Here is a 13,328-nt window from a genome sequence, read left to right as displayed (position 1 = left end):
TGTCATTGAGCTGAGGGCATCGATCTGTGACCTCAGCTACAATCAGACACCGAATCATTAGAGCCAGCCCAGAGCACCCACACATCATCCTCTACCCCTGTCAACAGTTCCCAGTAGGGACTCAAGAGCAGCCTACCCCAGGTTGGCCAGTGGTAGGTGACCTTATGAAAACATAACTTGGGACCAGATTCCTCTCTCAGGATTTTGGGATTGGGACATTGAAGGAATGAGCCAATGAATTGAGGGGCTTTATAGGTTTTAGGTTAAGTAGATTGGGAGTCAGAATGATAATGGGTCATGTGTGAACAAATAGCATTATACACATATTTATTGAGAAATATGGAGGTAAATACCAAAAGGAATGGAATAAAATGTTACAAGTTGTTACAAGGGAAGGAGAGGCAAAGAAATATCTTTTGTTGTTGTTGCTTATAAATCTTTCAGTGCTACTTGAATTTTTGAACGTTATGCTTGTATTACCAGGGTAAAAATTAAAATTAGAAACACCATAAGTAAACCCATCCCCTGGCATTTCAGTCAACAACAAAATGAATACCCCAAATTTGAGCATTTAAGCCAGAACAACTAACCTACATATCACATGACCACTAGTTGAAGAGAGGGAGCTCCAGACAGTCCAGTCCTTCCTTGCCTCACTTCCCACCTAGCACCTCCACTGCCGTAAAATTGAAAAAAATTTAAAAACCAAAACCAGTTTAGTGAGAACTTTGAATGCCAAGCCAAGGAGTTAATCACCCCAGCAATGGGAATAGCTTTGAGTGAGGGAATGACTTCAATGTGTATAGAGTGCTTATCTGTGTGCAGGATAAATTTGATAGATATTGGCGATAGCCAGGAGATTGATTGGGAGATTACTAATAGGATCCTGGACTAAATCATTGGTAGTGGAATTGAAAAGTTGGACAAAGATATATAGTAGTAGAGGATTTTGTGGTAGCTGATCAGATATAAGGGGCAAGGAGAGTAAATTTGGTAGGTATATTCCACTTTTCCAGAAATCCCTTCCTTTAGGGGTGGCCCCTTACCCATTCCATGGGATTCTGGTGGTGAATCAGAGTAAACTCATATTTCCCAAACTAAAGGACATATATGTCCCAGGTTGACCACATTGAGTACTCCTTCTCTGCACAATGTGTTTGGTTCACAGGCATAACCCAAACTTAATGAAAGACCTTTCTGGGAACCCTTCCCCAGTGCTACTGGGGAATATGCTCTCTTCCACCATGAGTTTGGGAATGCCAGAAGCCATTATACTGCCACGTAGAGAGGGCCTATCATGAAAGAGAGAGTCAAACAGAGCCCTGACATCATTTGAGTCATTGAACCCATCCATACCTATACTGATGGACTTTTTAGTAATGTGAGTCAAGAAATTAACTTTTTTGCTTATGGATTGGATTTCTATCATTTGCAACAGAAAGAGGACTTATTAAAAGAGTCAAAGATTGCTTAATTTACATATCAAAAAATATTTACAGGGCTTCCCTGGTGGCGCAGTGTCTAAGAATCTGCCTGCCAATGCAGGGGACACGAGTTCAAGCCCTGGTCCAGGAAGATCCCACATACTGCAGAGCAAATAAGCCCATGCGCCACAACTACTGAGCCTGTGCTCTAGAACCCGCGAGACACAACTACTGAGCCCATGCGCCACAACTGCTGAAGCCCATGCACCTAGGGCCCGTGCTCCGCAACAAGAGAAGCCACCAAAATGAGAAGCCCGCGCACTGCAACCAAGAGTAGCCCCTGCTCGCCACAACTAGAGGAAGCCCGTGCGCAGCAACGAAGACCCAATGCAGCCAAAAATAAATAAATGTATTTAAAAAATATTTATGGCATATATGCCAAATGAACTATTAAATGTCCAGTAAAATGGGAAATTAAAAAAAAAATCCTAAGACATGCCTCATACACCTTGAGATCTATTTCAGCGTTGTCACCAGCTATCAATGTCACATCGAAGTCATGCAATAACTCTGGGATTCATTCTTCTCTTCTGTAGGACGGAGGAAAAAGGGGATTGCATTGTACAGTTGGCTCTATGTATCTAGTTTCCACATCCGAGGATTCAACCAACTTTGGATCAAAAATATTCAGAAAAAAAATTCCAGAAAGTTCGAAAAAGCAAAACTTGAATTTGCCAAGCATCAGCAACTATTTACATAACATTTACATTGAATTTATTACTATTTACATGCATTTACATTGTATTAGGTGTGATAAGTAATCTAAAGATGATTTAAAGTGTACAGGAGGATGTGAGCAGATTATATGCAAATACTATGCCATTTTATAAAAAGTACTTGCACATCCACAGATTTTTAGTATCCAAGGGGCAGGGGTCCTGGAACCAAATCCCTACAGATACTGAGTGAAGACTATATTATTTTCTACAGATTTTCTTCAGCTGTAAAGTTTTATGATTCTATGCCATGACATAGAAGAACTAGTGAGTCACCCCAAGATTCTAAAATATGGAAGATTGGTATGCTAAACCAATTAAATGGAAAAACAATGGAAGCTAGGAAGACTGTGGCAATAATTTAGAAGGAACATTTCTTGAGCCTGGTCTAGAGAAAATGCGATAGTGATGGAGGGATGTGGATGAACCTAAGAAACATTAGAAGAAAATAACAATTTGATGCCTGCACATACAGAATATGAAGATGAGTGAAGAGTAACTATTGACTCCAAAAGCTTGCTAGTTTGCGATATTAAAATAATGATAAGGGCTTCCCTGGTGGCGCAGTGGTTGGGAGTCCGCCTGCCGATGCGGGGGACGCAGGTTCGTGCCCTGGTCTGGGAGGATCCCACATGCCGCGGAGCAGCTGGGCCCGTGAGCCATGGCCGCTGGGCCTGCGCGTCCGGAGCCTGTGCTCTGCGAAGGGAGAGGCCACAGCGGTGAGAGGCCCGCATACCACTAAATAAATAAATAAATAATGATAAAATCTTTAACAAAAATGAAGTCGTTGAGAAAGTAAAAGTGTTAGGAGAGATTTAGTACAGTTCTGAACATGCTGCATTTGAGCTCTTGGTATATATTCAAATGGAAAGTCTACAGACTTGAAAATCTAGAACTGAAGTTCAAGTGGGAAGTCAGGGCTCATGTTATGTTTTTAAGAATCATTGAACATAGAGGGAATAGTGAAAGTCCTGGGAGTGAATACTAGCTACAATAAAAACTGATAATAGACATGACTAATTTGTTTATTAATAGGCAAAGACATTAAAATTGTAAACTTGTATTTCTTAAGCCTCTAAAAAGCTCAATTTATAAATCTTGTTAGTCTATTTATAAATCTCATAATCTTTGCATAAAAATATGGACAATCACTTTCACTTATTCTCTGTGATTTAATTAATTCATAGCATAACAGACTATATACTTCTTGAATATTTAACATCACTTGCATACTCCATTAATTAAATTTTCTTAGATATCTTAAACTACAATTACAAATGTAATATATCTAACATCTTGGCAGTGAAATTTTATAAGCACTTACATAACTCTTGTAAACCTAATAGCGATAAATCAATCTTATACCTGTGGTCACAAAATTCTCTTAAATGTTTCATATTTTTTTCTCCCAGTTTTATTGAGATATAATTGACATACTGCACTGTATAAGTTTAAAGTGTACAACATTATGATTTGATTTACATACATCGTGAAGTGATTATCACAAGTTTAGTGAACATTCATCATCTCATATAGGTACAAAATAAAGAAATAGTAAAAAGAGTATCTTGTGATGAGAACTCTTAGGGTTTACTCTCTTAACAACTTTCATATATAACACACATCAGTGTCAATTATATCGATCATGTTGTACATTGCATCCTTAGTACTATTTATCTTATAACTGCAAGTTTGTACCTTCTGATTGCCCTCATCCAATTCCTCCTCCCCCCACCCGCTAAACTCCCACCCTCCCCCATAGATCTTAAAAGTTCACAAAGCACACAACACCACAGAAATTATTAACTTTTAAGATATAATGGAAATTGTACTAATTTACCACCTTTTTTATATTAAAGCTGACACATTGTGGCAGGCATGGAGATGTGCCACTCAGATCCTTCTTCAAGAAAGGACTTGCTGCCCTGCTCAGGGGCCAGTAGTGTGATCAGCAGATGGCCTACAGCTGTCAGCGCATTCAGGGTCTGCCTCAGCTGCAGTCCTGCCCTTCCCATGGCCGCCATATACAATCTGAGGGAGAGGGGAGTATAAAGGGTGGAGTGGGACACTCCAACCTACGATACTGACTCCAGAGCTCCCTGTCTCATCATCTGCTTCTGGCAAACCTAACTGCAGTGCAAATTAACTCAGGCAACCAACATGAACAGAATTGCCATCTCAGACCTCTCACAGCAACTAAGGCTGCAAATTTGGGATATCAGTCAAAATTCCTGTTACTACTTCCCGTGATGATTTTACGGGAAGTAACTCGGTTAGTTACTTGAGCCCCAAGTAACTAACCGAGTTCCATTTTCATGGTGAAGCTCTACCTGCTTACCCAATATATTACTGTAATCTTACTTGAAATCGTTTTCTGCCTTATATAAATATGCACAAGCACACCCCGCCCAGACACACATGGCCTGTAGTTTCCACAACCTCACTGCACTTAATCTTGGCTCTGCCAACAATTCGCTGTGGGAACATGGGCATTTATTTACCAATCTGTGCTCAATTTCCTTATCTGTAAAATAGGCATAGTCATCTGACAGGGTTGTAAAGAGTAAATGAGCTAGTACTTTAAAAAGTGTGTAGATAGAACAGCCTCTGCCAATACTGCATATTCAATAAATGCTAGCCATTATCATTATTGGTCTGAGTTCTACATTGTCTATACGTTTTCTTATCTGTCTCAGCAACCAACATCCTATAATAACGTATCGACTAATCAATTCCAGAAAAAGTTCTTATGTTTCAAGCCCCTTAATTATCAGACTTCGGATTTTTGGACCTAGATTAAATCCTAGACTTGACTTCAGTTGAATTTGTTATCAGCTGAATGTTTTGGATTTTCCCAATTCATGAAGATGTAAACCAGATACGTGAAGATTAGATCGGGAGCATATATGTAAAAGGCTTTTCTGAAATATAAAACATATGAAAATGTGGGATATTATTCCAATATTATTAAGAAGCTAGACAACTCCTGCAATTACAAAATGAAATTCTTCGCTCTTCAAGTAAAATTGCGCCCCTTCCCCAAAATGATTTCCCCCTCAAATGAGGCCGATTTAAGAGGGATCATTTTAAAATGATAATAAAAACATATGGATAGCCTACCATAGGGCAAAGTTCTGAAGATGCTGAAATGGCTTTAAAGCATTTAGGACCAAATGTTAACATCTATGATCAGTCCTAGGAAATCATCCTTTTCAGTCCTCCTGAAAATTCTGTTAAATAAAAGGTTAGACTTCTTTCAACGCCTAAGAAATTTATTCGCATATCAAAGAAGAGCATATTTAAGAAAAACAAAAGCTGCCCTTGCTTTTGACCACCAGTTGGGAATTTTCTGTCATTGGTGCAGCGCCTAAAAACAAGATCCAACTTTCATTTGGCTATTTCTACGGGGCCTCGAAAATCTAAAATATTGCAAACAATAGGACCCACTGTTTAAAGCTACGCGTATTTTAACAAATTCCCTCCAAGAAGCGTACATATTTTAAGATGCCAGTTTGGAAAAACGGACTGCAGGTCGCCACGACGGATCTCACACAGCCCGAATACACAGCCCGAAGCCTTTTGCTGTGTTGTTTTTAAAAAGAGGGGATGGGCGTAGAAGAAATGGGCTTAAAACACCCGATGCTACAGCTAGCAAACTGAGTGTTCCAGAGCGCGGGACGTTCCTCCGAGGAGGGAGCCACCAGTGAGGGGTGCAAAGGCACAGGAAGTGGCCTCTTTCCCGTTGACGCTGCGGAGACGCTGCTGTAACACGCGGCTCCCCGACCCCATGTGGGGTCACCCGAGAGCAGCGCCCCGGCAAGATCAGGCTCAGCTCCCAGCTCTGCGCGCTAGAGGCCCCCGACACGCCAGTGTCGGGGAGGGGCGGGGAAGGGAGAGGGAGTTTTCTGCCCCGATTCCAGTGAGAAAACAAGGAAAAGAGGAGGCGGTTGCGCAATCTGGGCCTGGGGTGCGGCTCGGGGAACAAAGAGGGCGTGAAAGCACCAGCAGCCGAGACTCCGCGAATCCACTCAAATCTGCCGCCGGGGCAGAGCCCCAGTGCTTGTGGATACGCAGATTTCTCAAAGCCAGTCCAGCCCTACAGGATCACAAATGCTATCTCACAGCACCCAGGACTCTACACTGTAAACAAATGCCTGGGCTGCTCTGGCCCAGGGAAATTTGAAAACAATCGCTTCACGTCTGCCATTCAACTCAGCCTCCTCCAGCTCACGATTCCAGACTGCCAGGGGCAACGGCAGCTGGGCAACGCCTCAACCGAGCTTGGTCCTTTGCTTTGGTCCCACCCCACTGCTCAGCGCGGATTGGTGTCGGGGAGCAACTCCGGCGCTGATTGGGCGGCGGCGGAGCCGCTCAAGGAGACAGTAAGTTCGGGTGCCCCGGAGTGCTAAATTTATCTTCAGAGGAGCTACCGCGCCCGCCGCGAATTGGATCTCTATGGAGGTGGCATAGGCGATATCCCTGAGCTGAGAGCATCGCCCGGCCCCCCGAATCCTTCTTCCCTCTGTTTTGTTTTTCATTTCTCCCCTTCCTCCCTTCCCCCCTCTCCCCTCCAGTCCGCGACGACTGGCTCTTGACCCCGTTCAGGCCTCGGTGAAGGTGAGGACCAGAGCCGCCGCGGCGGCTGAGTGGTGCGCTCTGAAATGGCCGCTGCCGTGAGCTTCGTAAAATGGCGGCCGCAGGCTCAGCTGGGGACCGCGGCGCTGCTCCGCAGCCCAGCCGCAGCCGAGACCCTTCTCTCCATCACTGATGGAGATGAAGGAGAAAGATAGCGGCGGGTGCTGAGACGTTTTCCTGTGGTTGTTAGCTGAGGCGACCGCCCGGGGACGCGAGAGCAGTTCCGTAGGCGAGGGTGGACGCCCACAGGAAGCCAGCCCCCCAGCTGTGGTGGGCAGCGCGCTCCTGTGACAAGGAGCAGCCGAGGGATAGGTGGCCGGGCCGCCCATCGAGGTGACCGTTGAAAAAAGCACTTAGGTGCTGGACGGAGTGTCCGTGCCCACCTCCTGCCTCGGCTTATGAATGGACTGCGCTCCTACCCAGCCCTCCTGCCCCACGGGTATTGTTCAGAGCAGGAACCGCCTGAGGGTGGGGGTTGAATGGAGGGTGCTACCTGTCACCTTAGCCGAAGAGACAAAAGATGAGGTTTCCCCCCGCCCCTTTTCAGGGAGTCGAATAGAAGCTTTAGGGAGTCCAGTCTCTTTGTCCTCGAGAGATTCGGGGAAGCACCTCTAAAAAGGTGGAACTGAGGCTCTCGGAACAAAGCGTTTTCACTCCGTCGTGTCCTTCTCTGGTAGCAGGGGAGAGGAATCCTAAATTTTGAGGTCACCCAGCGTTTCCATGAAGTTCTCAGCCGCTAAAGCGCATTCAGGACTGTGAAAGGACGGTCTACTCTTTCGCTCCCAGGAATGAAGATGTAGGGCTTTCTCCTGCTGCCAGTTTGAGACCCTCGACTTTCTGGCAGTTGTAACCCATTGTAATTCATTTCTCTCTGCACCATCCAACTCCTGGTAACAGATTTTTTAGTGCTTGAGAGATTAAGAGTATTCAGGGACACACAAGCAGTGACTAGGCACGTGGGCTCTGCAGTCGAACTTTCTGGGTTCCGTTCTGAGTTCTTCACAGATGTGTTAACTTAGCAGGTGACTTAGCCTCTCTGTATCTATTTGTTCATCCCTAAAGGGGGGTTATTAATAATAGTCCCTGACTCTCACGTTTGTTTTGAGGATTAAGTGACCTAATCTAGGAAGGATTTAGCAGTTACTGGCACATAGTAAACAATGATCACTCAGTAAACATTAGTAAGTTAAGGAGCTTGGTTATTGAGACAAGAGTGGTTGTAACAAAAAGGCATAGTTCATGTAACCCTTCCATGTATAATTCCATTTTAGATTACTTTCAGTGCTTAGTTTTAGAGACACTAAGGTGTGGCTGTACTTTTAAAAGTTAGGTTTCGCTTCTGAGAGTTTTTAATGTTTTTCTTTGAAGTCAGTGGATGGGGGAGCGTTACAAAATAATGGAATTACCAGGGTATTAAACAGGACGAAAATATTAACATTTTTACTATGTTAGGCATCTTCTGTTTCAGTCTAAGATCTGCATTGCAGTGAAGAATCATTTGCACTGCCTGGCTCTAAAATAAATTGTAAAGAATGGTCATCTTAGAGGTGTATAGTTCGTTCTCCTTTTGTAGTGTCTAATTTTATTTTTTCTCATTCTAGGCTTTTGGTTACTCCCCTTCCACCCTATCCCTTAATTTCATTTTTTTTGAAGCGTCTGCGTTTCAAGCTGCCAAGGTGGAGAGAGTGATTGCAGAAGGGAGTGCTCCTCATTTCAGGTATCTTACCCTCTAGCTGTTACTGAGAAAACCATTTTGATTCAGGATCTGATATGAGAATCCAAAGCTTGCTCTGAGCCAAATCATAAAGTTTAACTCAAACTTTAAATCAAACTAGCTATATTTAGGAAGACACTAAATTTGAATGCCTTAACTTATAAGGCTGGTATTCATCAGAGGTCCTAAAATTTGCATTACCCTTCCATTTAATTATGCTTTTAAAAAACTATTATATGAGGAATAAACCTATTTAAATGAGAGTTTTCTTTAGGTCTTCGTTAAGCCTTCACCTAAAGAGTAATGGGATGTAGAGTAATCAGTAAAATATATGCATTATTTTGAATGAGTCTTATTTTGGATAATATAAATATTTATGTAATTTAAGTCCAGAGAAAGAGTAGCTAACTTTTGGTTTACAGTTTATTTTTCAATGTTAACACACAGTGTTTAGATACAACAGAATTCTGTGTCTTGCAAAACTTTGAACTGTTTGTGTTTTTGACATAGCTTATCAGAATAATTACTAGCCCTGAAAGGAGCCTTAAGATGTATGACGGTGTCAGCAGTGAATGTATCTAATGGCAGTAGGCATCAGAAAGCTAGAAGAGATTCCAAGATACTGTATATCATGAAAGGGGATGATAAATTATGGCCCCACGCTGTCTGTTTTTATAAATAGAGATTTATTGGAACACAACTTGCCCATTCTTTAACGTTTTGTCTGTGGCTGCTGCCATGCTACAACTACAAAGCTGAGTAGTTGGCAACAGAGACCATACGGCCCATCAGGTAAAAAACATTTACCGTATGGCACTTTACAGGAGAAGTTTGCCAACCCTGCCATGGGACCTCAAGGTCCCTTCCTTAAAAATGCATTTATCAACTCATTATTTCTTAGTCCAATGGTTCCCAAACTGTGTTTTATAGAAGATTAATGTTATCTTAAGTTAATAAGCGTTGTAAGAAAAAGGTCAATGCTAACAATAGTTTCTTCTTTTAGAATTTATTTTTAAATGTAAGTTTAAGACTACTAAACTCATTTCTATAGCTTTTATTTTTATGTGATAATCTACCTTTAAGAAAAGGTGTGCCATACCTGAGAGCACCAGGAAGTCGAATGAGAGATCACCTGATACACGAACGTGTGATGTTCCATCTGCGCGTTGATGCATAGGCAGCACTTACAAATTAACTGATGTGTTGCTATATATCATCTCTTTGATGGTTGCTCATCTTCTGTGTATCCTGTCTTATAATTTCAACACATTTGTGATACTCAATGTTTATTCTAAATTAACCATGTTTTGTACCACAAATTCATTGCCTATGGATCTGTTGCTGAAACAAGGAAGTCTTAAACAAGAAGTAGAATCTTTTTGTTATCAAATTGTGTCTGAATCAAATGATCAAAAGGTTGGAATATTACAGAGTGAAGATGAGCAGTTGCAGCCTGCAGTTTCTAAAAATTCAGAAGGTGAGCTTTCCAGGGTCAAATTTATGTCCAATTCCAACAAAATAACAACATTTAGTAAGAAACCAAAAAGAAGAAAATATGATGAAAGTTATTTGTCTTTTGGATTTACTTACTTTGGAAATAGAGATGCACCTCATGCCCAGTGTGTATTATGTAAGAAAATTTTATCAAATAGCTCTTTGGCCCCTAGTAAGCTTCGAAGACATTTGGAAACTAAACATGCTGCATACAAAGACAAAGACATAAGCTTTTTCAAGCAACATCTTGATTCACCTGAAAATAATAAACCCCCAGCACCTAAAATTGTCAATACAGATAATGAAAGTGCTACAGAAGCATCATACAATGTAAGTTACCATATAGCCCTGAGTGGAGAGGCTCATACTATTGGAGAATTGCTTATCAAGCCTTGTGCAAAAGATGTGGTGATGCGGATGTTTGACGAACAGTATAGTAAAAAAATAGATGCAGTACAACTATCAAACAGTACTGTTGCACGTCGAATTAAGGATCTTGCTGCTGACATTGAAGAAGAGCTTGTTTGTAGACTGAAAATTTGTGATGGGTTTTCACTGCAACTAGATGAATCAGCTGATGTTTCAGGACTTGCTGTGCTGCTTGTGTTTGTTCGTTACAGGTTTAATAAGTCTATTGAGGAAGACCTACTCTTATGTGAGTCTTTGCAGAGTAATGCCACTGGTGAAGAAATTTTCAACTGCATTAACAGTTTTATGCAGAAACATGAAATTGAATGGGAAAAATGTGTTGATGTTTGTAGTGATGCTTCCAGGGCAATGGACGGGAAAATTGCTGAGGCTGTCACCTTGATAAAATATGTGGCTCCCGAAAGCTCCAGTAGTCACTGCCTGTTATATAGACATGCACTAGCAGTTAAAACAATGCCTGCATCTCTGAAAAATGTGCTAGATCAGGCTGTACAAATCATCAATTATATTAAAGCTCGACCACATCAATCCAGACTACTAAAAATTTTGTGTGAAGAAATGGGTGCCCAGCACACAGCCCTTCTTCTAAATACAGAGGTGAGGTGGCTTTCCCGAGGTAAAGTTCTTGTAAGACTTTTTGAGCTTCGTCGTGAACTGTTGGTTTTCATGGATTCTGCTTTTCGACTGTCTGATTGTTTAACAAATTCATCTTGGCTGCTAAGACTTGCATATCTTGCAGATATTTTTACTAAATTAAATGAGGTTAATCTGTCAATGCAAGGAAAAAATGTGACAGTGTTCACAGTATTTGATAAAATGTCATCATTGTTAAGAAAATTGGAATTTTGGGCCTCATCTGTTGAAGAAGAAAACTTTGATTGTTTTCCTACACTCAGTGACTTTTTGACTGAAATTAATTCTACAGTTGATAAAGATATTTGCAGTGCCATAGTGCACCACCTAAGGGGTTTGCGCTCTACTCTGTTAAAATATTTTCCTGTAACAAATGACAATAATGCTTGGGTTAGAAATCCATTTACAGTAACTGTTAAACCAGCCTCATTAGTAGCACGGGACTACGAGAGCCTGATTGATTTAACATCTGATTCTCAAGTGAAACAAAATTTCAGTGAACTTTCACTAAATGATTTTTGGAGTAGCCTAATTCAAGAGTACCCAAGTGTTGCAAGGCGTGCAGTTCGTGTACTTCTTCCTTTTGCTACAATGCACCTGTGTGAGACAGGATTTTCATATTATGCTGCAACAAAAACGAAATACAGGAAAAGACTCGATGCTGCACCTCACATGCGGATCCGACTTAGCAACATTACACCTAATATTAAGCGGATATGTGACAAAAAGACACAAAAACACTGTTCTCATTAAAATTGGAGGGTTTTGCATGCCTCTTGATAACCAAATATAAGATGAAAATAAAAGATGATTTACTTCACTGATGATATCCTGGGGTTTTAAAAAAATGATTCAAATTTTTTATACCTCTTAGATTTTAAGAAAGATAAAGAATCAAAAAATTAAACCTGTACTACTGTTGGTATTTCTTCTTCACGTAATTTCAAAGGGTTCCATGGTCATGACTGTGGGAAATATTGATTCACAAGGAAAAGTCCCAGTTTCTTAGCATGACGTATCTTTTTAGGAGCTAATCGCTACCAGTGTTTCTAAGCATGCCACCCTGTAACCCTCCAATCACAGGGACCTTCTTGCCTAAACATATCACTGTATTATGCTTTCAGGTCTCAAAAAACCATTCCTTCTCCTTGCTTCCTGACAGGCTCCTATTTGCTTTTCAACCCTTTGACTTAATTTATCTTCAGTATTTTCATTCCCTAAATCTTTCTATTTGGCCCTATTTTTTGTGTATGTCTCAGCTGTGAACTGCTTGGTGGTCTCATAATTTCCAGTGTTATTGGACTGGGCTGTTATATGATCTTATCCAGCTCTATGTTTCCATTATCTGGCAGAAGACCTTACTAAAGTAGATGCTAAATAAAGGAAAAACTGTTGGTGAAGGTGAACCGACGAAAAATGGAAGAGGGCATGGTAGCTTATATTTGTATGCTATCGTGTATAGAATGCTACTCTTTGTGGTTTGGGCTCAGTTATTCCATTACCTAGAATTTAGTGTGGCCATTAGGCAGAAGTTCCTGGGGAATGTTAGAGCTTTGATTCGAGCTGAACTGGTGGGGAGGTGGAGGGAGTGTGAAGAATATTTTCAGATTTTCTTTGTTTCTCAGTTCGTGTATAGATTATTGCCAATTCAATATACTATAGTCTAAATTAATGAGGCTTTACTGTACTTGAAGATGATTGGACTTGAAACCGCTATCAGTGTATTCTTAGAATACTATGAAAGATTTCCTTTTTTTTTTAAGATGTTGAGGGTAGGAGTTTATTAATTAATTAATTTTTGCTGTGTTGGGTCTTCGTTTCTGTGTGAGGGCTTTCTCTAGTTGTGGCAAGCGGGGGCCACTCTTCATCACGGCACGCGGGCCTCTCACTATCGCGGCCTCTCTTGTTGCGGAGCACAGGCTCCAGATGCGCAGGCTCAGTAGTTGTGGCTCACCGGCCCAGTTGCTCCGCGGCATGTGGGATCCTCCCAGACCAGGGCTCGAATCCGTGTCCCCTGCATTAGCAGGCAGATTCTCAACCACTGCGCCACCAGGGAAGCCCACTATGAAAGATTTCTGACTGACATTCCTGCCTCTAGTCTTCTCTTCCATGTCACATCACCCAACACAGTTCACCAACTCAGGGTTAAATGTTTTTTGAGTTATTTCTATAGTCAAGACCTACCATATAACTACTAGATAGCCATTATTTATTTAATCTCAC

At 41.5% G+C, this 13,328-nt stretch overlaps 1 protein-coding gene across 2 annotated transcripts; it reads left to right on the top strand.

Annotated features, from left to right (window-relative positions):
• The first annotated feature begins 6,648 nt into the window (after window positions 1–6,648).
• Window positions 6,649–11,925, top strand: ZBED5 (zinc finger BED-type containing 5). Of its 2 annotated transcripts, none has more exons than XM_082844205.1 (2): window positions 6,649–6,817; window positions 8,437–11,925. In XM_082844205.1, exon 2 carries the CDS (start codon window positions 9,774–9,776, stop codon window positions 11,856–11,858), a length of 2,085 nt encoding a protein of 694 aa, XP_082700331.1. In that variant the 5' UTR covers window positions 6,649–6,817; window positions 8,437–9,773; the 3' UTR covers window positions 11,859–11,925. The 2 variants fall into 2 exon arrangements, with proteins under 2 accessions (XP_082700331.1, XP_082700332.1); XM_082844206.1 differs by lacking the exon at window positions 6,649–6,817 and having other exon boundaries at window positions 7,399–8,552; window positions 9,601–11,925.
• The last annotated feature ends 1,403 nt before the right edge of the window (window positions 11,926–13,328 follow it).

The sequence above is a fragment of the Leucopleurus acutus genome (assembly GCF_964270905.1).
Source record: "Leucopleurus acutus genome assembly, chromosome: 8".
NCBI lineage: Eukaryota > Metazoa > Chordata > Mammalia > Artiodactyla > Delphinidae > Leucopleurus > Leucopleurus acutus.
Note: the sequence above shows the minus strand (reverse complement) of the source record. Positions and strands in the feature narration are given on the sequence as shown.